Genomic DNA, 27,635 nt, shown 5'->3' with positions numbered 1-27,635 from the left:
TGTTTAGCTGTTTCAAGGCAGTGAACATCAAGTACAGAGCTGGGCTACCCAAGCTTACATCACATCTCTGAAAAGCCTCACCTATAATTTGAGACAACTTTTCTTATCCATTAAAAATCATCTGTGGAGGCTTGACTCTCCTCCTTCTCCCACAGACCAACTGATCCAAGACTGCACAGCTGAATCACTTGCTTGAATCAGCTTTGACAGTAGCTAATTAGGGTGAGAAAGTCAGCATTTACCACAGTCACTTTTTCATCATTGGTGACATTGCTTACTCAGCATGAGCTATTTGCCTTTAACAGGCTTTACTAGGTGATCCCTGCCCGCTTGCCCCCCCCCCAACTCCAGGGAATAGTGTCAGCTTCAGCACAGCAGTCCCTACAGGGTGGGAAGCATGTCGTGCTGGGCTTGTCTTTAACACCAAAGCTTTGTCATGCTGTTTAAGTACACGCAGGAGCAGTGCTGGGGCCTCCAGCTCTGCTGTAGCTCTGGCATCCAGCACTGCAAAAGCCAGCTGTGCCCAGTGCCCAACTCCTGCAAAATTTAATGGTTGGGATCTCAGCAGAAAGCAATTCTGGCAGGTACAGCTCTGCTATAGGCACTGGGCTGCCAGAAGGGGTCAAGTAACACATGGTTACACCCCGGGTATCTTCTAGAATCACAATTACATAAATTAAATAATCTGGTGAAATCAGAGAAACCTCAGACAAACTGAAGTTGGCTGTGGCATTTCAAGTCAGCATCTGTTACTGCTATTATATTTATTGGTATTGTAAGTTCAGGTTTATGGCTCACTAGAAACAGCTAATAGCACAGGAACGTTTGACAAAAAAAAAAAAAAAATTAAAAAATCCAACCAAAATACCAAAAACAGAGCAAAGATGGAAGTTAAATGTTTTCAGCTTCTGTAACTCTGCGCTTTCATAAAGGGATGATAGAAATGATCATGAGAATTCATGCAGTGCCATTCTAAGCTACCTCATCTCATGCTTTGCATCTGCACATGTGAAAATGAGCACCTTTAATATAAGCCTCTTACCTGAGTGCTTTTTTCAATGTCTTTCTCACCTATTATGTCAAGTCAGAGAAGAGCTCTTCCTTACAGGTAACTGAGGAACATGGTGAGACATAGCCGTGTGAAATCCACAGCGTGTAGGGATGCAAGCATTGGAAAAATAAACTTGTGTGACCTTCTCTACTTCACATCAACAGTTTAAACAGATGGGCTGTGACTTGTTTCCTTTACGTGCCTCTGCAACATAGCAATGTAATGAACACTCAGAACTTTGGCTGGCCCTCTCACTAAAAAGAAGCAACTCTAAGGTTTTTCAGACAGCTTTCCCTCTCACCTTGTGCTCCTTCAAATGCTTCCTGATTCTGCACTGAAGAGACTGAGAAATACAAGTAGAAAAACCATTAAGATTTAACAGAAAGGAAGCAAGCTGGAAAATCTTGTTCAGTACTTTCCTGCCTAGTACATGCAATGCTTGACAAGGTCAGGTTCTCACTGTACCACTCAAGATAGCTAATTTTGCAGCATTAGAACATTTATAGCCAGAAATAGAAAAGTAATAGCAGAAGGAATAAAAAAAGCAGTAATACAGAGTTGTCTTGTCACCTGGGGTGGTATCTAGGCAAAAGAGGCTGTTAATTCTTTTCACTCTTGTTTGTTGGACCTTTCCTCTCATCTCTGGGACTGTGCTCAGTTCCTGATACCTCACCCCAATTGCCATATACCACCAGCAACCTGGGCTGTAGCCATTTTTGTTCCTGACAGGAACAAAAAACTACTGCAAGCTCTTTTCCTCTCATAAGGATCCCCTAAATGAAAAGAATCAGCAGCATAAAACACATGACATGCTTAGCAGTCCTGGTGGAGGCACAACAGGACGATACACAAAGAAGAATGTAGCCCCTTTTCCCCACTCTGCAGGCAGCATGACGCTGTGCACTGACCAGGCTGAGGTCAGGTTTTGGGCACCTGCAGCTCTGGCCCCTCCTGCCACCTGTGTTTTATATCAATCACCTTGATGCAAAGTACGTTAGTTCACCAACGCTCTGCAACATTAAACTTCATTTTACTTCTGCTACGAGGACAGATTGTTCAGCACAATTTTATTCTTTTCTTCTAAGACATTATTAATAATGATATTAGAGTACATTTCTGTGACAGTCATCAGTATTAAGTCTGTATTGAAATGCCATCTCATTTAAATATGCAGATTAATCTTGCATGCATTTTTTTTTGTTCAGAGTACGTAGCAATGGAAATGGATAGCATCTAATTACACCATTCATTTTGTGAGCATAAGGTTACTGTTTGTTGTAATCAAACATCCTGCTGCAAAAAGCTGTCAATAGGTGTGACTCATTACCTTTCCTACCTTGGCCAAATATCATGCCCAACAACTCAGCCACCTATGCAAGCTAGAAGATCTCTAACGTAGATGCAGGACAACTGCCCATCTCTGAAGCAGGCAGCAGTCGTTGGAGAGCATGGGGACAGCCCTGCGAGCACACGGCCTATGGCATACCCTCCCCAGTGGTGTACAGACCTCTCCACAGGATTGCAGATTGCTGAGCAATCCGATTTACACAGATTTCTCCAGGACAACTTCCCCAGCCTCGAGGAAGTAGCTTGGCAACCCAAAGACAGGCTTTTCACATTCATCTAGCCATTCTTTCCTCAGTTCTCTGAGGAAACTAAAAGTTACCCACAGCAATTAATAGTCAGACTAAAAACTAGAAGAATTTTTGCCCATTAGGCCCCATCATATGTCATTCACCACAGTCACTATAGCTGACTGAAAAAACAAGCTGCAGGAAGAGAAGTACCAGCCCCCTCAGAGCCCCCTCAGAGGAGGCACTTGGAGGTGGCGTCAGTGCTGTTTTCAGCAGTGCCTCTCCAGAGCCAGTCTGAGAAATGGGAGCAGCTTAGAACAAGTGGTGCAATAAATGGAATTTGATACTGCAGACACTGTGCTGCCTAATCCTCAGTCTACAAGTTTGTCCTGTTAGGCTTTTTAGGTCATAAATATTTGCTTTCCTTTGTATTATTCCTGAACTTTGCCTGAATATCAACACAGTTATAGGAACTGCATTTTACTCTACGGTACTTCAGTACATTGCACCACAAACTGTATTTGAGTATAACCTGTGTGGATTTCTGGAAAGAAAAATATAAGACTGGCTTTACAGTAACATTTGTCCAGAATCAAAGATGCATGCTTAAAACAACTGGGTTTGAAAAGGCCAGCACAAGTAGTACTTCCAGTGTAGCTAAAACAAATAATATTTGCTTAGCAATACTTGAGTCCAGGATCTTGGCAGAAAGACCTTCTTTTCCTCAAACAATTGTCGGGGGGGGGGGGTTTAATGAAATTAAGAGGTGATCTGTCAACCAGTGAGCACCATTGAACACAGCTGATCAGACTAGCCCGAAACAGAAGTTTTGCTTGAGAGTCATCTATGCTACCATATTTTCATGGTATTTTAGAAGTTCGGAAAAAATCTGAAGAGGGTATTTCTTAACTCTGAGTAGCTGTTTGCTAATGCCAGGAGGTGGATTTTCTTCTTGCTGTGGACTCTCATATAAGCATTGAGGCATCATGAGTTTTTCCAAGCTGAGGTATCCAGTTGCCTTCTTGTTTGCTTATGCAGGTGTTTTACGTAATAACCCCAATAAGGCTGACGCTTTCGGAAAGCAGCTGCAGCATAGGCAGCATTGTAGGAGTTCATCACTTACAGCTTAGCTGACCTCTAACAGCACAGCAAAGCAAGTCCTATGCTCTCTAATACTCAAGCAAATTGAAATGTTCAAATTGTATTATGGCTTTGCATTGCTAATAAGAACAACACCCTGATAATCAACACCCCAAAGCTCAAAAGGATTCAAATACCCCAAATGTAAAAAGACACACTAAAATGGGGGGGGCACCAAAACTAGATGTTTTCCATCTAGTGTTACAGTCATGCTTAGTCTTGAGTCTAACTAATGTAGCTGAATAGGTACTTAATCCAAAGTTCTTACATTAAAGAAGAAAATTATCAATATAATCCTGAAGTTATATTATTTACCAGAGAAACATAGGCAAAGTCCAGCTATCCTTCCCAGGCTTAAACTGCCTTTGAATCAGCTCTGAAAGTTTTCTGTTGCTTGAGGAGCAAGTCACCCTCTAGTACACAGGCCTATCATCAAACTTCTGTGAGGAGGCTTTCTCAGAAATAAGTCATTGTTTAAAGACCCTTAAAAACAGCTCAATTTTTCTATCAAGCAACCAAAGATGCAATACCTGACTAGATGAGCCCAACTGGAAACTTATTTTCCTATGACAGGAAGGGATGACTTTCTCCAGGGACAACTCCTTTCCTGACTGATGAAGGCTGAGACTTTACAAGCACTTCTTTTTTATGCCAGTACCTACACTATGCCCATTAGCCTGCAGAAGGGAAGGCTCAGAGAAGATCTCATTGATGTCTATGAATACCTGATGAAAGGGAGTGAAGAGGATGGAGCCAGGCTCTTCTCAGGGGTATCCAGTGACAGTACAAGTGGCAATGAGTGCAAACTGAAATACAGGAAATTCCACATCTGCAGAAAGAAAAACTTTTTTACTGTTAGGGTGGTAAAAAACTGGAGTAGGGTTCCAAAGCAGACTGTTGCATCTCTGACCTCAGAGACACTCTAAACCCAGCTGGACACAGTCCTGGGCAACCAGCTGGACCTGACCCTGCTCTCAGCAGGAATCAGGCAATACAATCTCCAGAGGCCCCTTCCCACCTCAACCGTTCTGTCATTCTGTGTCCCTGCAGTACAGCACTGTCACGGTGCATATCACAGGGCAGATAGACACCCACTGTTGTGTGACTGCACCTGATCCTCTGACACATGTAACGGTTCTCTTCTGTATTAACTCAGCCTCTTTCTCCATGTGGGTATACCTGTGAAGAGACCTTAAGTCCCAATAACTAAAAATGTGATGGTGGATGTGTGTTGAGCCTGAAGAGGGAGCCTCTGCCTTCCTTCGGGAGACCCCATGCAATAACCAATTTAATAGGCTTAACTTTTTACAGCATTATTGATTCTTCCTTGAAGTCACATTTTTTTGATTTCACTTCTCCCCACTTCCTTTAGGTTTTCCCTTGTAGTCAGTTTGCCCAGGTTCAAGGATACAAGCATCAGTGCATCACCTCCAGCTGCACAGTGTGTGAATACATTTAATTCTTTCCTTTAGCATTATTATTCCCTTTAGGGAATTATACTTCCTTTAGGATTATTGTTCCATTTGATTTTAATCAGTGTCTGGGAATATACCCAGCCATTCTCTGGTGCAACTTGTCCTTTGTACAAGGATTCTGTTTTTAGAAGCATCTCACGTGAGCTGGATCAAGGATTAGCAGTGGGCATTTCTGAGCACTCATGGTCACAGTTAACATCCTTTGTGCTTTTTCTGCTATCAGAAGGAAAAAAAATCCTCCCTGGGGTACTTAAGCCTGAAGCAGAATCAAATGATTCAGTGGCCAAGCAATACCAGAACCTCCCATGAATAGTCCCATGATTTTCAGGCAGCTATACTCTTGCCAGAATAGGGCAGGGGGAGGATCTGCTAAAAATCTTTTTGAAAGGGCTTTTAAGCTGTAAATTTGGCACAAGCAAGGCCCTGTTTCTACAGCCTCACGGGGAACACAGAAGAAAACCTTCCTTTTCTGTGCCCCACGCCTGTGTGGATTGCTCCTCCATTAAGGCTTATCTACCTTCATGTAATGAAGCCTGCAACTTAATCAAGGGAGGCAGCAACAGGCCTGGATTTTCAAGACAGAGTTTCTGCCTCCTCTCACACAGTTTCTACGAGTTTATGTGTTTTACCTAGCCTTCAGCCCATCTCAGCAGGAGCTCTGCACTTTTGTGTTTCTCCTGGTGTTAAAGCCAGGTGCCTCTGCCACTCACCATTTGCTGGCACAGGACAGAGAAAAATTATCCTAGTTTTATCACAATGACTTAAACAATGTATGCAGCAAGTCATTAGCTGAAGCAGGAATTCAACCCAGAGATCCCAACCTATCCTTTGCCATTGCCGTATTTATATCTTATCCCATCTGCTTCATTTTCAGAAAGGATTTGATAGCTGAATTGCCAAGGGTTATAGCTCCCACAGTACATTCCTGACCAAAACACAATTATGTGGCAACTTCATCCTGACAGCTGCGCAATCAACCATGGAAAGGAAAGATAAACGAAGATGCTAACTGTGCTACAGCAATCACCTGCTCCATAATGACTCCAGGCAGGAGCCACCTCCCTGTTTGTTGATAGTACAGGTCTGCGGAGAGAAAGAGAGCCCTGCCTGCAGCAGCTTTTAGCTGCTGCTCAGAAGCTGATCTTCTTATCCTTGACACAAACTTACACCTGCTTTGGGAGTCCAAATCCTCCACGCCCCTGTAAAAGAAGGACTGATTTCCAAACTGTATCTATCTCTCCCCCCACCCCACCCCCCCAACCACAGGGCACATCAAAACATTCATTTCTGTAAATATGAGTGCTGTCAAAATGGTCTAACTGATGTAGTACCGGGGAGCTGCAACAGAGTTCAGTGCCTAGTGCGTGCATGTGCTGTGTACCTGCTTAGGGACCAGAGCCAGTGAAAACCCACCATTCCACACCCTGAAAGCTATAAACAAGAACAGCTTTGACTTGGTGACTGCCTGATCCTTTTTCCCAAAGGCAAACTAGCCCTTCTGTCCTCCCCACTCCTACTCCACAGGCAGCTCTGCTCTACAGCCACCTTTTAATTTAACAGCAAATACCTCGCAGAGTTTGAAGTGTTAAGCAGCAAAATAAGGCACAGCAGCATGAGAGTGATACCAAGCAACACAGTGCTTTGAAGTATTCTTAAAAAACATCAACCCAAAACTTTATTTAGTAGAAAACTTTCAGAAGACAAAATTAGTCTGTTAGAATGTTTACACAGCATTACACTGACAACATACTCATTAAAGACAATTCCCGTTCTCCTAAGGTGTAGCCCCGTTTCATACTGCACCCTTTATTCACTGCTTTCATCCTTACAGAGAGGCTGTAAAGCTCCTCTTCTGCAATGCCATCAAAAAAGAAGTCCTCATTGAAGATGGGATTTCTGCTTCTCTTTATAACAGTGCTTCTCTGCTTCTGTGTTTTCCCTGGCACCAGGGAGAAGGTGATACAACAGTTTATGCTTTTGGGCTCTACAGAGTCATCATATAAACCCTCTGCACTGATCAGGCGGATCCGCAGCCTTTTATTCTCTAAGCAGTATTCAGCCGATAGCCTCAACATGCCTCCCTTGTCCATTACCACAGTGCTCTCTCCCACGAGTCTCTCCCGGCTGCGGGTCAGGTCCAGGGGGAAGATGGGAGAACAGGACATGCTGAAGCTGCGTGTGGCAAGCAGCCCCTCTGAGGCCCGCCTGATGGCACTGGGGCTGTTATCAGTGGAGCTGCTCTCCTCTGTAGAGAGAGAATTGTTCCTGGCCACACTGGATTTGTTCTTGGCTTTCAGCGCTCGGCAGAGCAATCCCTCCTGACTTTGTGTTTTGATCAGGGAGCAGGATCTGGGAGGTGACCTGTTGAGAAGCGGAGAACTGAAAGGAGAGGAATCACTGGAGGAGGCAGTATCGCTGTCACAGGCACCTTGCCTGTGCAGAGAGAGATGCTTGGGAGGCAGCCTCACAGAAGCAAAGCTGATAGCAATGGGATTAGACACACTCCCTTTGCCACTGAATGTGTTAGCTCTGGATCGAGACAGCATCAGGCTGGGCAGAGCACCACGTGGGTCACTGTGGAAGATGGACTCCTTTCTCCTGGTGTGGGGACTCTCCAGTAGCGTGCAGAAGCCATAGGAAGTGGGGGCTCTGGGAAAGTGAGGCAAGGAGAGCGCTGCTTGGGACTGTGGGTCCGAGTTGGTGCTTTCTTCCTCCAGGGCTGGGATCTCTTCAGCACTTTCCACCTGAATGAGATGGGGCAAAGAAGAGCTGGGGCTGTAGTCTGAAGAATTAAGGTCTGCATCCTCTGAACTGTGGTCCTGGTGGAAGCCAGTGCCCTTAACAGAGCCAGAGCTGGTCAGCCTGGGGGGAATGCAGAATTCAGGGATTCTGTCCGGGGTGAGCACGTTAGGAAAAGCAGCAGCCCCCAGTCGGGCTTTTTCAGGCACATTTTGGCCAGGTGGCAGTCCCAGGAAGGAGGAGCTAGGGAGGTTTCCATTTTCATGTGATGCTCTGATCTTTTCCAAGAACCACATCACTGTAGCTGGGCTGGAAGTCCTCAAAGGGGAAAAGCTTGAAGTAGAAATCCACCTGCAGACAGAGATGCAGAAGCACATGAACATCTTTCTTGGCCACACTACAGCCAAGCAAGGCACGGAGGATGCTATTCAAGGTGGGACTGGCACAAGCCCAGTCAATCCGCAGGTTCAAAACAACCCCTGCCCAACACACTGTCTCTAGCGAAGTCAAATGGATTTCGCCCCAAGAACAGAACTAAACCACTAAAGAGATAAAACGGCATCGAGTCACTACCGGGGGAAAACGTCCCTCTCTGATAACGCCCACCGTATTCCTCCCTTAGCACAGAACGTACCTTGTCAAGTACAAGCCACTTAGTTCTCTCCAGCAGCCCTCGCTCGCCGCACACCAGCCTCGGCACCCTCAGCGGCTGCAACCCACCCCCGGCCGGGCCGCCCCTTTTCTAGCGGCGCCGGGCGCCTCCCACCCGCGCCGCCGGCGGAGGGAGGGGCGGGGGGGGTGGCTGCCGGGCCGGCGGACAGGGGCAGGCACGGAGGGAGGGAGGGGGCTGCCGGGCCGGCGGTACGCGGAGCAGCGGGGAGGGACCTTGCCAAAGGAGCCTTCCACGGGAAAGCGCTGTTTGAGGAACGCCCGACGTCCCCGCGGAGCAGCGGCTGCGCCCTGCGGCGGGACGGGGCTGCGCTCGCAGGGGTGGCCGGAGCCACCCGGGCAGCAAGCAGCCCCCCGTCCTTCCCCGGCTGCCAGTTCCTTTTGATTAGTATTTATTTACAGAGGCGTCCCGAGATTAACTAACAACCCCGGGACAAAAGCTGAATTGTCTCGGTGCTGGTTTTCTTCTCGAGATCCTGGCAGGTTTCCAGCATTAGAGCTGTAGAAGTGGGGATTGCGGTTTTTCAAGCTCATTTGAGAAGAACTGCGCTGCTATTCTGCATCTGAATATGTGCGCCCCCCCCCCCCCATTATCCACAAAGAACGGGAGACAACCCAGCCCTGACCCAAAGCCCCATCTATCATTGATACTGATCAACCCCAGAACCGAACGCAGACGCGGCGAAGAGAAAGACGAGGTGATTCCGGCAAGTCACCTTGCACTGCAGTGTGTCAGAAGCACAGACGTGCGCGGCGCGGAGCAGGCGCTGCACAGAGCCAGGTGGGATCCACGAACTTTGTCACCCCAGTTCTGCAATGCAGCAGAACTTGAACGGACCTCTGCAAACTCGCTATTCTACAAACAGGAATCTTAACTGGAAAGCCAGGAGGGCCTGCCAAACAGGTTGGCTAAATACTCGGCTGAAGCAGTATGCCGCGATAGTAGACAAATAATTTCTGTCCTTCCGTTTTGCACTGAAGAGCTAAAGTCCATGTTTACTGGGTGCTTGGAAGAGACAAGATGTGCTCAGAGAAAACAAGTGGGTTACAGGGGCAGGGAACATTTTGAACCTGCTGAAAGATTTAGCTGGGAACACACAAGTTCTGGGTCTGAGCCTTGCCTCTATCCTGCTTGTTTTACACCAGTTAAGCTTCACTTTCATAATAATCCTCTAGCGATTCAAATCAGAGAAAGTTCTTTCTGCTGTGCTTTGTAAAGACATTCGGGACACCCCAAATGTCCCACCAACATTTTGGTTGTCAGTGCTCTTGCAGTTTACTTAAATGGATTTATTTGCTGCGCACGTGGTTCAAATAATCTTGGATCTAACTTAGAGGCTTCCAGCGAGGGTTTGTGCTTCCCCCAGCTAATGAGACCTTTCAGCAGCAAAGTGAGGAGCTATTGGAGACACTGGGACGCCCTCCTTTGGGAAGCAGAATGTGCGCCACATAGCTGTTATCCCTTCACACCAGGCAATACAGTACTATACATCATACATTACATACTGTGTAGCTTCCAAAGAGCACGTGAGCTTCGTTCCATTGCTTAATACCAAAGAAAGATTTGACTCTAAAAATGGAGAAAAATTAAGGAAATTGAGGTTTTAGTGGGAACCTTATTACCTCCAGTAACAGTTCACAGAAGTAGTTCAGCTAGAGCAATCATGGCAATTAGTCTCAGGTATACTGAGTCCACAGCAAGCATCTGGCAGTGGTGAAATAAAGTAGCTACCCTGTTTTAGGTACTTGATGTCCATTTAGTCTCTTTAGGCCTCCTCTACGGTTAGTGAAAGGCGCTAGGGTTTTTCCAGAGGGTGATTCAGACTCTCCCAATCTCGGTTGCTTCTCTCCTTCTGGTAACTGCGAAGAGAGAGCAGGTGCCTCACACTGGGTGGTATGGATCCTCCCCTTCCCCTTCCCAATAAAGCCTGCACTTTATAGCCATTTAACAGATTGCTGATGTGCTGGGAGTTCAGGAACACTTAAGTACTTGCACATCCCCCGTGGAAATAGGCACTCAAACGTATGATTAGCTGTTTAGCTTCCTGTGTTCAAAATGGTTTCTCTTTCCTTGATTAGCTTCAGAGCATAATTGAAATACACTGCCAACAAGGCTTCCTGTTGCTATAAAAAATGTGTCTGCAAAAAGCCACTTTTAAACCGGAAGGGATATAATTTGTGGCAAGGCTTTATTACAACTCCTGTACCAGTAACAGGTGAAACCCTGGGATCTGGCCAGGGGCTGGAAAAGCTAGGACAAAAGCAACGCTCCTACCCGAGCAACACGGGACGAAGTCTGTATTTTTTCTTCACGCGTTGCACTGATTTTATTTCTCTACCGCCGTTTTGAATGCACTCGGCATAACGACCCGGCTCAGGAAATGTCCGACCGTGCCCCCTCCGCGCCGGCCGTGGGGGCCGAGCCGAGGCTATGGCTGGGCCCGGGGCCGAGCCGAGGCCTGTCGGGCCCGGGGCAGGGTCCGGGCCCCTCGGCGGGCCCCGGGCCCCACCTGCCGGCCGCGGCCCTGCGGGGAGGCGGGCACTGCGGGGCGGAAGGGGCTGGTGCAGGTGAACGGATCGCTGTCGGCTGAAACGTGTTTGAGACCTCGGCCTGCCAGATCCCTAGATGCAAAAGCTTTCCCTGCTTGTTCAGCTGAGCTGATTTAAGTTTTTAATTCAGTGTTTAGTTGAGAAATTATTTCATTCTCCTGCAAACGATAGCAATGTCCTGATTATTGATGTAAAAAAGTGGTAGTTCTACAAGCTCCTGAGCATGGGGGTGTTGTGCACACAGACACACGAACTACCACAGGGTATTTCTGTAAAGGGAGGAGAACATCATTACCCTGTACAACTGCAAGGCCTGCCCAGTGCAGCTGTTATGGTAAAAGCCGTTTCTACCTGGAATAATCCGACAAATTCAAAACTGTTTTCTAGGTCTTCATCAATGGCACCGACTGGTTCAAGGGCCTGGGCGTGCAAGAGGAAACCTTCCCCTCAGGTCAGTGGTTTACAGTGGGTGGAGGCAGGAGGTTTTTAGGAGCTGACAGCCTGTGGATGATGTGCACCAGGGGAGGTGGAGCCCTCCGCGTCCAGCCAAGATGAGTGGGAAGATTAAAAAGAAAAACTTCTGGCCCTGCTGTGAAAGGGGGAGGTGTGGAAGACAGGCATGGATGAGACAGCACTTAACAGCTTGCCATTCTTAAAGCAACAGAAATGGCTTACTGTATTATACTACCTAAAACATGCAAAATTTCCACAGGCTTCTGTGAGGATAAATAACCCTGTTCAGTTTTATTTTCCTAAAGAAAGCAGCAGTAATTCAGCTGTAGTTTCTTGAAAAAAGTCTCAGCCAATCAAGTGGCACTTAGATTATTATTTTTTTTCATTAGAGATTGGTATCATGAGCAAATGTATAGCACATTGATTCATTCCTGGTTTTTTGACAAAGGTCAAAGATACCTGTTAGCAGTTTGCTCACCACTTCTGGCCTAAATCAAGTCATTCTGCATCACTTGCATAGTAATGCAAAGTAGTCACAGAGGTTCAGCAAATCTAATCTGAAAACTTTCATCTTTCTTCTCTTATTTTCTATCACATAGTAGCTTATATTTTACCTCATCAGTAAAGGCAAATTTCTGCATAGCTTTATGAGGAGTATCCATGCTCCTTTAAATGAACAACTGAAAGAACAGATGCCTGAGTGCTGCTTGGCAGCAAGAGCACAGGAGTGGCAGGGCCCTTCAGGCACTTTGGGACTTTGTGCAAAATATCTCAAGTGCCTTATGTCACAGCGGTATGAACTGTAAAAATCTAAAGGTATGAACTAAAGAATTCATTCGTTCTAACGTATTACAATGGTCCTGTAATGAGAAGCTGACATTTGCCATGCAAAATCTGAGAAGGTTATGCTGTCCCTAATTCCACTGCCACTGAAGTCATCAAAAATAGTATCTGTGTGCAGTATAGGACTATACAGGGATCTAACCAATTTGGCTTTAAATGCACTTCCGTGTTTACAATGGAAATTCTAGGCAGTGTGTCTATTTCAAATCTGAAAACACATTTTCATTGTTTTGTCTGTATGATGTTAAATTTGTTTTCCTGCATGCTTTTTAAATTTCTTCTCCTTGCATGCTCTCCTGGTTTTAAGACCCCATAATGCAAAGCGCAGCTTCCAGCATGAAACATACTTCAGATAAAGTGTGGTGTCCAAGGCCAATAAGATTCAGATGCTATTTATGGAAAAGCCGATCTAGCATTTTAATCAGTTAAAGAAATATTTTCCCCTGCAACAGTTTGGTGCCCAGGAGTAGATGAGCTGCTCCAGTCCGTTTTCTCTGTCACGTATTCTAACATGAAGTAGAGTCTAACTTTCACTAACAGCAATTCCCATGCTTGGTTGTGTAAAGGAGCCCTCTAAGCAGACATGAATATGTATAAAGCTGGGAGAAAAGAGATAATAGCTCTAATGAAAAGGGGAATTAAGTCTTTCTTGCATTTTCTGTGTTCAAGCAACCTACCAGTAATGACTAACATCCTTTCTGAAACTGCTGATCTCCTTTAAAGCTTAAATGGCATTGTATGGGAAACATTTTATTCCATTCCCTCACACACAAATAAGAGTTCATCTATAAACATTCACCAATAAATAATATAAATTTCTTATTAGCCTCATTCCTTATTTCCTACCCAATCAGCTTGCTTGATTACATTGCTGCTAGTGCATGAGAGATTGTTTAGTACTAATTTTACCTTGAACGATAAAAAACACTAACGCCTCCCCCAAATACACCTACTTCACTTATCAATGGTTAGTAATTCTAAACATCAGAAATGTTTTGTCTAGATTTTATTCTACTTGTGAAGCATAAAAAACAATATACTATTTTATTGTGGAAGTTTAATTTCTATAACCATCACTAACGAGAAGCATTTCTGGCATAGAGCAAGTTCTACTATAAAAAAAGAAGCTGGTCACAAAGAAAAGCAGATCACTGGCTTTGACTGGATTGATTGAATACCTGAAGGTGACTTCATTGGATAATAAGATTAATTCTGCTCATCATTGCCCTTCCCCTTGGAAAAGATTTGAAAGTTTTGACTGAAATGAACATCACTGATTTAAGTGCCTACAGTCAACAAAATGTGGGGAATGGGGTTTTTTTCACCTTTTGAGGGTGAATAGGTTTTTCAGTATTCCCTATCTACAAAGTCAGTACAAATTCAAACCAACAGGATAAGCAGATTCTGGATACATATATTCTCTTCTGTGGGTCAGTTTTGTACCTCTTACAATAGTCAGATGAGTTATGACACCTGAATCCAGGTAAAACACGAAGAAATAGAAGGTTTGGGGGTTACAGAGAACACACGTCATAGAAAGCATTATACATATATAGCAGCTTCATGGACTTTACTCAGGAACAAATTAAAATTTAATGCCAAATATTCAATGAACTGGAAAAATTTTCTTATGCAATATAGCAAGTTATCAGGCTTGTCTTTGTCCAGTGAAAGTAAAAAGTGATGTATCATGGGAAAAATCTTTATGAAATGTGCCTGGTGAGAGCTGGAAACGTTGAATAGTCTCATAAAATGCCAGTAAGAAACAAACTCAGCTTGAGGTATATCAGTATTGCTGAGAAAAAGCCTCAACTTTTTTTTTGCTAGAATATAATGATGCAACTATCTTAGGATCTGCAGAATTATATAGTATTTGTTGTTCAAGTCTCTTATTTGTAATGTTACAATTTTCTGTTGTTTTAGTGACAGCATTTCTAATTGGACTGATAGGATTTTTGTCTGCTCACTGTTCAGCTGTAGTTATAATGCTGTGGCCAACATGGTACTGATAAGCAGTACAATGGACTAGAGAGCTGCTACATACAAAGATGACTTTAGATATTAATGGAAAACCAGATGCATCTTTCACAACAGCGGCATATAAAGAACTCAAGACTGCCAATAACTTCATCAAGTAGACTTGTAACACTGCAGGAAAGAATGGAACTGGAAGAATATTCTAAAGGCTATCAGGATCATGAAATATATGACACAACAGGTAATTCATTATCTATGTTTCCCATGCTTGAAGTGAAACAAGCTCCACTGCTCAGTTCAGCCAATTACCTGGAAAAGCAAGCTTCTTCACACAGATAACCAGGATAAAATTCAACAGCAGAACAGAGTGGATTTCCTAGCACCATCAGAGGGTCTAACAGACACCTGATTAGCCTGAGCAGTTTAGGTAAGCTGATGAAAGGATCCTAAAGAAAGCTGGAAGTGGCTTGAGAAAGGAAGAAAATAGAAGAGAGGAGGGTTATTTAATTGAAAGCAATATGGGCGGAATGACTCTGCTTGTTCTGCTTACTTCTGAAAAAAAGGGGGACTTTGAGCTCTGTTGCACTGCTCCAACTTGGAAGAGGAATGCGTGACTCTCAGTCAAGGCTTGGCAAATTGCTGCCCCGTCAGTGACTTTCTGTGATTAAATCTTAAACTTCAAAAGGACTGAGGGACTCAAAAGGAGGCTGCTGGCGTCCCTGTATCTGTGAGGCCACCGTTCTGAAGGGTCACAGGAGAGTAATCTTCCTCCAGTGAATTATCAGTATGGTTAAAGAATGTCTGATCAGGAAGATAATTTCAAAGTTTTGTTGCTATGGTCATACACTCACTCTGACAGACCAGTCATAAGATCACTGCCAGGTTATGCAGGTGCAGACACAAAGAATGGAAATTGAACTTCCTCTAAACAAAAATTTACATTCCATAGATTACTCTGCAAGTGCCCTTAATCTACATTCTTGAAGCCATGGCAGTAGCAGAGGTGTGCAGGTTAGCCATGCATTCAGGCTGTCAGACCTTAGAACATCAAAGCCTGAACAGTGAGAAGACAACAATGTCAGGAGAGATAGAGCAATCTGGGGTATGCTATGGTTCTTCTTCTAGCAGTGACAGTTTAACATCAGTAGCTAGAACTAGTAAGCACAAGTAAGTCACACTGTTGGAGTGGTTTAGGGTGTGGCAGCTTACCTTAAAAAGCAGTGTTGAGGCAACGCTGCCATGCGCTGGCAGCCCTGAAAGCAAGCATGAAATGCTTTTTTCTGTTCTGTCTAGTAGGATTTAGGGTACAACTGATTTGATGAACAGAGTCTTCACCGCTTTTTAAATGACCCTTTGGTGTATTCTGTCAATGCAGAACTGGAGAAGAAAAAGATGATGATTTGACATCAAGCAAATATATTTGTGAAAAGGACTTTAAAACACTCTCCCTGAAGGGTAGATATGTCTCATCTTGAAAATGGAAGAAAGCCTAGTGATTTCTCCCAAAATCCAACTCTTCTGAACAGCATGTGTGGGTGGGAGCAAACCTTGCAGCATAAAAGAAACACATATCCAAGGGACTGGTGTATGAACTGCCTTGTTAGTCGATGTTTCACATAAGTTCTATAGGGCTGAACATGATGAAAACCTAAAAATTCCCATCAAGTTTCCCAGGATTTGCAGCTCTATATTGCAGGCTCTGGGTTTCTTTCAAGAATTCTGGGATATGGTGAAACCAGACCCAGAACTGCCCCCAGACCAATGTGTTCAGGTCACTCTTCTGTTGTGGAAGGTTGAGCTTTTATTTGGGCAGACATTCTGGGCTTTCACCCACCAGGCTAGGTCTGCAAGATGTGAACGTTTCATGATTTCTAGAAACAGAAATCTGACATGGGTGAGAGAGCTCATACTGTAGGCCACCCCATTGGCATGTTGCAGATTCAAGTGACTGTGAGGTGATCAACGTCTCTAAATGTGATATAAGAGCTTTCTTTCCTGAGACCTGGATTCCTTGTCTTGCATTGAGTTCAACTTTGGGTTGTTTGTTCCCTCATACATATATCTAGCCTGATTGCAGGGCAGACTTCTCTCCACTAGGCCAGTTAATGCTTCTAAGGATTTCCTGAAAAAAAGTCCCCCAAACTGATCAGCTCTTTTCACAGGGGTGTGCTGTGTTACAGCAGTAACGACCACCATCTATCTCATGGCTTTGTAGAGTTACCGTGCTGTGGCTTGTAGCAGGATATACCCCAGTTGATGAAATTTAAGAATTATAGCTTATATTTTCCTCAGGGTAAAAATAAAAATAAAACCAGGCAGTGCAACTTTATAGAATAGAGTATTTCAGTTGGAAGGGACCTACAGTGATCACCTAAGTCCAACTGCCTGACTGCTTCAGGGCTAACCAAAAGTTAAAGCATGTTATTAAGGCCCTTGTCCAAATGCCTCTTATAAACACTGACAGGCCTGGGGCATCGACCACCTCTCTAGGAAGCCCGTTGCAGTGTTTGACTACCCTCTTGGTGAAGAAATGCTTCCTAATGTCCAGTCTAAACTCTCCTGACACAGCTTTGAACCATTCCCCCACCTCCTGTCACTGGATACCAGGGAGAAGAGCTCAGCACCTCCCTCTCCACTTCCCCTCCTCAAGAAGCTGTAGAGAGCAATGAGGTCTCCCCTCAGCCTTCTTTTCTCCAAAATAGACAAGCCCAAAGTCCTTAGCCACCTCTCATCTACAAAGAATTGTTCATTTTAGATCCCTGGTTAGAAACAAAAGCATAAATACCAAAACACTTCATGCAACTATCTCTGTTCTGGTAGCCTTGATAGAAGAACATTTTCTGCACTTTGATCACATGCTTAACATAGTCTAATTTCATGGGAATTCTCATGAATCCTAAATGAATTTGTTCCATATAATGGTTATATTGACACCTATAAGGTGAATAACACACATACTGAGAAAAGCTATTCTCTGTATCCTCTTTGTGCTCTAAGTAAATTTAAATACGAAATATTAAACATAATTTTTACTTGCAAATAAAAATGAGGCTTTGTAAAGCAAACAAGTTTCTAAAAATCTCAAATGCAGTAAGGGTCACTTCTATCAAGGTTAAAGAGAAAGAGAGAGAGAGAAAGAAGAAAATGGATTTAGTTCCCTAGTACACAGTCCTGGCACTATGCCTGTCCACAGAAGGAACATATTTCAACCGTTGATAAAATACATTTACATCCATCTCAAAACGTCAGGTTTGAGAAAAGCTATGGATCTATGTGCCCTTTTTTTGGTCATTTTATGCATTGTTTTATTCCTCAAAAAAATATTCAGAGTCAGCAAATGGATAATTAACTACTACTACCACTTTAACCAGGCATTACAATGTCACTTTGGAAGAATAACTCCTTGGATTTATCTGCGTGTCATCTTCATTCAAGACACAAGGCTAAAACTGTCAAGTTAGACACCGTATGCCATGGCCCATGACTTGCACAAATAGCAATATTGAGAGTGTCCTCTACAACTGTGCCATACCATGCTCTGATAGTCATGCAGAAATTGCAACAAGGTGATTTTGATTTTCAGAAGTATGGGGGGGCTGATCTATACACTGCAAAACACTTACTGCCAGGTTTTATTAAACAAGTAGTTCTTAATAACCTTTCCCTCCCAGACACACATGCAAGAGAGTCCTTCCCCAGAGAGCACACATCAGAAACAAACTGAAAAGAGAGGAAGGATTAGTGCTCTAATGCACCTGAAATACATGTTCTTGGGGCTTCCTAGCTGGTTGCAGTGTGTCCCGCAGGAACAGTACGTATGAAGCTTAAATACACCAGATGACGTTGCTGTGTTGAAGCAGCAACCTGCTAGTACAAACAAGGCTCATGAGAATGAACAAGGCAGCAAGCCAAGGACATTTCAAAAAGGATATTTCACCTTGTCAAAACATGCTAGATCTTGATTCAGATGTTTAACACTTTAAAAACAGGTGTGTTGGCAGACATCACTTCCCTGTAGTGAAGTGCCATGAGCTACAAAGACCAAGGTGTCACTGATGGAAGAAAGCTTCTAAGTCTGGCCCTGATGTAGTTGCCTGCAGGCCACACTCTGTCCTACTGCCATGGGCTGTGAGAGCCCATGAGCATAACACAGCTCCAAGGAGTCATATGTGGAGGCTCTCCAGGTGTTCCTCCCTTGGCCCCAGCCCCATTCCTGGGCAGACACTGCAAGGGGAGGTGGGAGGGAGCAACTCTCCAGGGCTAGGCAGGAATTCTGCTGCAGGAGCTGCCAGGTAGAGGGATCCTATTGAGTGCAGGGGTGTGTGGAGCACGTAAGAACAGCAGTCTCCTGCTGACTTCCTCCTCTCTGGATCATACACAGTGAATCCCTAGTGGTTCATACCAGCTTTCACCTACACTTTATCTCACTTAATATTTGACTTGGAAATATTCCTTCTTTGCAGCAAGTTAAGACAGCCAGCCAGTCCAGGAAGCTTCACCTAGTCCTTGCAGATTAAACATTAAAAAGAAAATTTACAAATAATGAAAGACTATCCTCTGAGTAGTAGACTTTAGATGAACATTTCTTCTATGTGAAGGTGGCACACTGATGGGATTGGCCTCAATATCTTGATGGGTAGGACATGTAATCATGAGAGCTACATCTTTAAGTGGAATACATTTCAGAGGAGTATCACTAATCAGGAGCACCTAATTAAGAAACAGATGTTGCTTGTGGTACACTAAAATACAACATTTGAGGCAAAGCTCAAAGCTAGACTCTTCATCCTTAGACTGTCCTCAGCATTTCTGGGTACAGAAGGACGGTTCTTTCTAAAATTTCATTTGAGAAGGACCCAGCATTTCAGCAGCTAGTCTGTGGCTTTCTGTCCACAAAATTGTTGCGTTTCTGCAGAAGTATTTTCTGAAATAAATTGTTCCACATTTTTACTTTCCATTTTAAAAACAGGACCTGCTATGGCCCTGACCCCGCAAAGCTTCATACAGATTACCTCCCTTATCTCAGAGCTCCCTATGCCCAAAGAGTATTGGGAAAACAAAAGTCCTTTGGAATATCAGTGGCGGGGAAAAAAAAAATTAATGAAACTGATACCAGTAAGAAGAATCTGATTCTAGGAGCCAAGCTAAAGAGCCCTGTAGACTTCAGGCAACTTTGGAAAAAGGCTCAGAATTTTGTGAGGGTGCTGGTTTTGGTCTTGAGGAGCAGAGGGAGAGAGGATGAAAACAGACAATGACAGTTCTGTTATCAGGAGGAAATTGATTGTCTGAAATTTCATTTAAAAGAAAATCAGAAGAAAAGTCACAGGATACTGTAATTATACCCTGGGATAAAGAAGCAGTTTTGGGAGATTCTGTGGATCACCCCCACCCCCCACCATTAAATACTTACCATTAATGGTTTACAACCAGAGAAGTGTAGCAAACTGGGTTAAAAGCGCTTGGAGAACAACACTGGCTCACAGCAGCAAGCAGGAAGAGTGTGAGAAAGGCAACGATTTTCTTTGACAAAATTGCTTCCAAGTCAGGGAATCCATAGGCATGAGAAAATAAACACTTTAACTAGTGCTCCCAAACACAAAAAGTTTAAATATATGGCCAGCTATTATTGTATAAAGAAAAACGATTTGAAGTTATTGCTGTCACACACATATTTGCACTGGGAAAAGTAGAAGTAGGATCACGTGGCCATAACAGACTCTCTGGCACTTTGTAAAAACTGTTACATTGTGAGGAGCTTTGCTTAAGTGGGGAGGACAAAACTAAACCTGCTATTGTTTAGTTATCTCCTTTCATTACATTAGGTGAGCTTTTAGTTTGAATCTAGCCTCAGCCTCTCTCCCTCCCTCATCCCCCAGGGCCAGCAGCCTCCCCCTGGAGCAGGCAGTGTGGAACACATGGTGCTTGCGTGGTGGGAGCCTCCTCCACCCCAAACACTTAAGAGAAAACAGGCTGCAATTTCATTACAGCACATGTTTCACTTGAGACTTTGCGCTACTCGAGAGCATGGCAGAACCTAACACTTCAGCTTTTGGGACACTTGAGGGTTTTTTGCTACCCATGCATGTAAAAGAAAAGATGCTTTTGTCTGTTTTCTAGCACTTACAAATATATTTTGCCACTTACTTTGTCTCAGGTAACATAAGAAACACAATGAAAACTCTGGAAAATGCTTCTTCTAGCACCAATCTTATAAGGAGCTGCATGGACAGGTCATTGAGAAGAAGGAAGTAATATCAGGGAATACCTTTTCCAGGCCATAGTTGTGGGAAGCACAGCTCTTCCTTCACGATCAGCAACACCATCCTCAGAGCTGAGTGTGAAAGCAGCCAGGTGATCCAGCAGGTTCTGTGTTTTCTTCCCACCTGAATAAATGATAAAAGAAGCTTCCTGGGAAGCAGTCTTGTTCTATCCCTCATCCATTTATATGTAGATAATCAATCCTGTAAATGCAGGGAGGGCAGGGGCCAGCCCCTCCCAAGTGTCTCTGGGGCTAAAAGCACCTGAAAGCTGTTGTTTCACAGAGAAAATCCCATCCCTGGCCTCCAGGACAGACATTGCTTTTCATTACTGTGCCAGAGCACTGTCTGCCTCATCAGCAGTCCTCAGACAGTAAGGCCAGGATCAGAAAGCCATCAACTTGTTCCTGCTGCTTTTAATTAAGCAGAACTCATCAGCAAACGGAAGGCCAGCAAATGACACAGGCACTAATAAGCATAGTACTCCTGCTTCTGATATTCCTAGTATTGAGCTACATAGCAGCACACCCTCACTCCAGGTGCTGTTTGCTCTTATTTGCTCTTTAATGGGATCAGCTGAAGTTGGGAATTACAACTGATCTTAAGTAATTAAAATATTATACTCAATAATTTACTGCTCAGCAACTTTCCTAAAGCAATGAAGTGATAGCATTCAACAGCAGCTAACCTGGCGGTTGGGCCAGAGGAGCTTCAGCCCCCAAATACTTAAACCCCCCCACTGTCCATTCAAAGATCAGCTGTTTCAGGCAGGCTGAAAGTCATTAGCAACTAGTCTGCTTCACCTGTCAGCAATTTGCCCTCCTCCAAGAATATAATTTAAATCTTTTCTGCTTTCTGTTAGATCTGAAACAAAGACCCTTGGAAGTTGTAGAGAACTCTAGTGACCCTGGGCTTGAGGCAATTTTCTAAAGGAAATTTGCCAAATGAATTACAGGTTTGTAGATTTATTTTTTTTTTCTTTTTAAAGTTTGCACTGGTATCAGGAAGCTATTACTACAGTTACAGTGATAGTTTCAGTAGTACACAATCTTACTTGGACTATGCAGGAGCACATTTCACCCACTGAAAATAGTGTCAAAAAAGGGAAAAGAGCCCTCCTGGGCTTGTGCTCTTATACTGAATGCTTTGATTTTAAATATTTTTTGAAAAGTGTCTTCAGTGTGCTGCACAGCAAGACTCTGGAAAAGCATTTAATAAATCATTTTAAGTTAGCACCACTTCATGTCCTCCAGGCATAGAAACCCCTTATGATTTATCTATATGGTAAGATAGCATTAAAAGAAAGAATTAACTGAGGATTGCTATCGGTGGATGGGAAGATTGATTTGATCACAGGAAAGGCAAATAAATTACACCTTTAGAGGGGTCAGTGAAAAGCTCAGCATTAAAATAAATCACCATCAGACCCTGGAGACAGAGCAGCTGGGAATGGGCTGGTGCTCCCTCCCCTCGGTCATGCTGGCTTTACCTCTGTGTAATTCTGCTGACTTCAGACTTTCACTGCACAAGTGAGAAGAGAATCACATGCCAAATATAGGCACTGCTAGCTTTGACCAAACTTAGCAGTTGTAACTCCAGAGTTTCTAACACTAATGTTCCTATCCATCCTGAACATCTCTTTCACTGGGGCACTGGAGCGCCACACAAAAAAAATAGTGTTTTAAGAATGTTTTTTTATGAGTGAATTGCTGGTATGTTCTTGTTCATTTATTTTATGTTTCTTTTGAATGTCACTTAAAACCTGTAATGTCAAGAACAGTAGCAATTTCCTTCTTCAGAGCTCCCAAAGCAGATTTCATGTCTCTCTGATTTTTACTAGATTTTTTTTCAACACCAATCCTTTTGTAGAGCACAATTCCCATGCCACCCTTTTATTTCTCTATACTGATGCTAGTCAGAATATAAATCCATTTATCATAGTTCTTCTCACTCCCATTTCTATGCAACTGAAATACCATAGACTACTGGCCAAAAAAAGCTAATCTAGCAGACTGGGAACATTACATCTCATAAAATCTTATTAAAACATTTAGTAGATAGCATTGCCTCATTCCAGTTTATTTCATCTTTTATCTTTTGTCCTGCTGTAGATTACACTTTACTCCAGAATTCCATTTTCCTCCTCTCTTAGAAGTCACGCGCCCATCAGATTTCTGCCATCTCCAAATCCAGCTTGTCTTAATGTATCAAATCCATTTTCTAAACCCATTCTTGCAGATGTTTGAAGCAGAAGCAGCAGCCAAGTCAAGATAAGGCTTTGGCTGTGTATGGCTGATCTAGAGATCCCTCTCCTGTTACCGGCAACTACTGTTGGTATTGGAGTTTCTCTCTGAAGCCCAGATTATTTATACAAGGCCAGTCTGCAGATTATGCCATTTTTGGACAAGGAATGCAGGGCTGGAAGAGGCCACCTCAGTCTCTGAGCATGATCCCTCTCTATTGCAAACATTGCATTATCTGATTCCACATCATCATCTTATCCTGCTGCGTCATGAAAGGAAGTCAGGTTTCAGCTCTACTTCTCCCAAAGGAAAGTAGTCCTAGATCCCAATCACTGCAGTGATCCTTCCAGGCTAAATTTATTCACAGCCAGTCCAGGCTCATCTGTCCTTACATCAATGTTTTCCTAAACCTCACACAATTCTTTCCCTTCTTCCTTCTCACCAGTGTTCACCTTTTGATGCTTTACAGAGGACCGTTATTTCCGCCTTTCTGCAGATAAACGTCATGGTCTTTCAGTCACCTCTTATAGAAGACAATAGTCTTATCCTTCCCTGTGATAGGTGATTTTACTAGTGCTTTGTATAAAAGCGGGAATATTCCTTGTATCTGAGGGAAAGAGAACTCCCAATACATGTCTTTTTCAGGACAGCTCATGGTAATCTCACAATTCTCTGTTATGCCTAAGGCACTCCCCTCAAATAACTCCCATCTTGGTGCAGAGGGTTTTGTTCTTGCTCTTAACTACAAGACCATGCATTTTGCAGTTCTGAATTTCTTCTGGTTTCTTTTACTTCAGACCTTAAGGAGGGCAGTTCTTTTTCCCTTGTCTTAAAGGAGCAAAGTTTCTTTGCCCTCATCCAAATCCTCCCAACACACTGTTTCAAGTAAAAGTTTTCTTTGTATTAGAGGGGAGAGGCAGAATACTTTGATTTTAGTCGTCAACAGGAACCCAAATAAATTATATTTTCTGGACAGAGGCTGGAGAAAGCTGTGGGGAAACAGTTGAAATGAATTGTCATCAGGACTTTGCAAATGAAAAGTTATGTTCACATCACTGATCCTTCAGAGGGTAGGTGTGAGCAGAGATGTAGAGATGCCCTGTATGTGGAAGGAGCCCCAGAAGCACACATACCACTGCATGAGTCTCTGAACCACGAGCTGTGTGTCACCAGACAGAAAGTCCATGAGGTTTACTTACAGCGAGCCCTATACCAGAAATGCCATCATTTCACCAGTATTCTTGGCTTCTATAGCCAGTTTCTCTAAAGAGTGACTAGTCAAGAGGAGAACATTTCAGAAAAGAGAGGCTATCATCACTCACTGCTCCTAGATAGACTCATTACTCTTCTCTCTAAATTTCTCCTCTAATTTCTCCTCTAATTTCCTGGGCCCAAACTTCTCTTGTTTTCCCATTCTCTTTGCTCTCCCTTCTTTGCCTGAATCATGATGAAATTCCTCACTGTTTGGTAACTAGCGAGCAGATTGTTAGATTGCAATTAGACATACATACATGGTACCACCTGCTATATGCTTTTATTTCTTTTTGGCTCTGGAACAGCTGTTGATTTCAATTTTTGCGAATTCAGAGTGAAGGAGAGGAGAGAATTTTTTTTTTTGTCAGATGCTTTAATTCTTCTGCAGGATATCAGGGCATGTAACAAACTCAGAAGAAAATTTAAGATCATAGGTAAGCAAAATGTTTTACGTTAAGTTTTGTCAGTGAAAAGTAGACATTTAATGAATTTATATAGAAGGAGTGCCCAGAATTATATAGGCCCACAACCACATCTGTTTGTCCCTAGGGTTGGTTTGGTTTTTTTAACCCGATTTTGACAATATGGACAAAGTAAGCCAAACAACTGGAAGTTTTTTAAACCAATAGGTAGGATATGAAATTATAAAGCAACCAATGCATAAAACCTGCCAAAAGGTGAGATGGAAAAATCTCATTGCTCTATCTTGAATACCTCATTCAAAAGTGAGGGAGACTAAGATATACCATGCATCATTTACATGTTTTTCAGTTCACTGACCCATAAGTCAATCCTTGAATTTAGCAATAATAGGGCATAATTTTCTCAAAAGCATTGATATGTCTCAATTTTAGCATCTTTTGTCAAGTCAGCTTGACTTGACAGATGCAGATAACAGTCGTAACTTCCTACTACTTGATGTTGTGATGAACAGAGTTCTCAGTTACCTGGGGGGAAAGGAATCACGCTACTGCAAAAGCCCAGAGCTGGCCATGTTCACTGAAGTAATGCCTCTTTCCTCTTGGGGAGACACACTGAAATGTACAGGTTTGCCTGAGTTGTACAAACGGGGCTCTGGTAGCAGAATCTAGTCTGCACCACAGTATTAAACTCTTCACAAAAACTTGAGAACTATTCCCTGTTGACATTGTTCCAACTAATAAGTCTAAAAAAGCATCCTACTTCATGGAATTTGTTTGGTTTTATTTTGGGACTGTTTTCCCCTCAAACATTTCGCATTAAAATACAGAATTGGTGATAAGCATAGCTCCCCTGTTAGAAGGGCTGTACTTTAGCATTGGGTAGGAGAATACTTAGTATTCCCTCATTGAATTGCTGGTCAGAAACAGTGTCTAAGCACACAAGAAACATCTGCAAAACCTGTCCAAGAGCCAGAAAGGGATTTCAAGTTGTGAGACTGGTAGGCACTGTTGCCCTGTGGCCAAGTTTTCTGAAGCAGTATAAATTTCCTTGCGAAACTACAAAGTTGTAACTGACTCCCTCCACGGTCACTAATGCATAGAAAATCTAATGCCATGCTCTCCCTTTCCTTTTTTCCCCTTGTCTAATATCTTTGCTATTTCAAACTGTAACCAGTTCATAGCTGTTTCCCAGCACTCAGTGCTGTTGCACATCTCCAGTCACATATGACTGGAGAGCACCTTGTAGTGGGCTGTGCTGTACCTGCACTACAGTGGGACAACCTGGCTGGCACCAGGGGTGAGGTTTTGACACCCAAGTGGACTCTAAGCTGATTGGGATTTCTGCTCTGCTTCAGTAAGATTTAAGCCATCCAGCTCAGTGAAAAGTGCTTATGGTTGTTTTCAAGGAGGAAAAGTACAAAGGAACTAAGTGTGTAGTGACAGAGTTGCAGATGTATTTAGGCACTCAGTGATGTGAACAGACACTTGATAGAGGCTCTTTAAATGACATTTTAAACAGCATCTGAATTATGTGGCTTGCACTTATAGCTCAGGTGCTTTTACGGTCTGCACTACCTAAGTCTATCTACATAGGCTGTTACATGCCTTCCTGAATTCAGCACCTTAACAGTTCAGCTCTCACTAAAATTTACAGTAAAACATACAGATTTCAGTCACACGCCATGCCCCCAACTACATCTACTCAAAAAGCCAGCTATCTCCATGTCGTGGTTTGAGGTCAGAGGGCAGCTGAGCACCACACAGCTGCTCGCTCATTCCTTCCCCCTCAGGTATGGGAAGGAGAAAATACAACAAAAGGCTCCAGAATTGAGGTAAGGACAGGGAGGGATGACTCATCCATTACGGTCAAGAGACAGACTCTGTAGGGGAAGAACATCATCATCAATTTAATCCAAACACCACTATCACCAACACTTAACAAGCAGACTAAGACAGTGAGGAGCATTACCACATGTTAAAAGCACCTTCCCCCACCCCTCCCTTCTTCCCTGGGCTCAGCTTTGCTCCCGGTTTCTCTACCTCCTCCCCGCTAGAGGTGAAGGAAGGGGCAAGAAATGGGGGGTGCGGTCAGTCCCTCCCAGGGCAGACAGTCCTCCATGAACTTTCTCCAACGTGCATCCTTCCCACAGGCTGCAGCTCTTCCCCAACTGCTCCGGTGTGGGTCCCTCCCACATGTTTCAGCCCTCCCAGCACCAAACTACAACAGCAGGAGCTTCCCACAGCATCCCAGCCTTCTCTGGGTGCAGCCCCTGCTCCGGCGTGGGGTCCTCCACGGGCTGCAGGTGGCATCTGCTCCCCCGTGACCCCCATGGGCTGCAGGGCACAGCTGGCCCTCTCCCCATAGGCTGAGGGGGGTCTCTGCTCCAGAGCACATCCCCCTGCCTCTTCTCCTCCTCTCTTCCACTGACCTCAGTGTTTGCAGATGTGTCTCCTTCACAACTCCTCCTCCCAACTCCAACTCCCCCTCCCAGGTTCTCCTTAAATACATTATCACAGAGGCACAGCCACCATCACTAACTGGCTCAGCCTTGCCCAGAGGCAGGTCTGACTTGGAGCTGGGGGAGCTTCAAGAAGCTTCTCACAGGGGCCACTGCTGTAGCCCCCTCCCCCACTACCAAAAACCCCACCACACACACAAACCCAACATACTCCAGCCCCTTCTCCCGACTTCTAGACAGAGATGCACCTCACCCAACCTCCTCCATCTCTGAGTATTGTACTGTGAACATCAGTACTTGCTGAAAAAACACCAAAATGTCCCACATAAGCTAGTGCCAATTCCAGCCACTGACGAGGAACTATGGAAAGCCACAAAATCCTCAGCACCTAGGCCTTGGCCCCTTTGGTGTACGAGCAGCATAACCTTTGAGACCTCATGATTCAGTCATGGACTCTGGTGACTTGAGAAGAGATTGAAAGGGGCAATCCCTGTCAAAGCCTTCTGCTTTACCACTGAAATGACAAGTG

At 43.9% G+C, this 27,635-nt stretch overlaps 1 protein-coding gene across 5 annotated transcripts in view; it reads right to left on the bottom strand.

The window, feature by feature from the left end:
• Positions 1 to 6,889: 6,889 nt before the first annotated feature.
• Positions 6,890 to 27,635, bottom strand: part of LOC141929006 (C2 calcium-dependent domain-containing protein 4C-like) — a 34,279-nt gene continuing 13,533 nt past the window's right edge. For 2 of the 5 annotated variants that reach the window (XM_074838039.1, XM_074838040.1), the window contains 2 exons: positions 20,737 to 20,854; positions 6,890 to 8,330 (listed from right to left, as the gene is read on the bottom strand). In XM_074838039.1, coding sequence (XP_074694140.1) covers positions 6,974 to 8,330; positions 20,737 to 20,750 — 1,371 coding nt within the window. In that variant the 5' untranslated portion in view covers positions 20,751 to 20,854 and the 3' untranslated portion in view covers positions 6,890 to 6,973. Of the gene's footprint in view, positions 8,331 to 8,613; positions 8,676 to 15,680; positions 15,797 to 20,736; positions 20,855 to 27,635 lie in introns of those variants that run through there. The other 3 variants (XM_074838038.1, XM_074838041.1, XM_074838037.1) reach the window with 3 other exon arrangements.

Source organism: Strix aluco, chromosome 12, assembly GCF_031877795.1.
Source record: "Strix aluco isolate bStrAlu1 chromosome 12, bStrAlu1.hap1, whole genome shotgun sequence".
NCBI lineage: Eukaryota > Metazoa > Chordata > Aves > Strigiformes > Strigidae > Strix > Strix aluco.
This window is presented reverse-complemented; position numbering and strand designations above follow the sequence as displayed.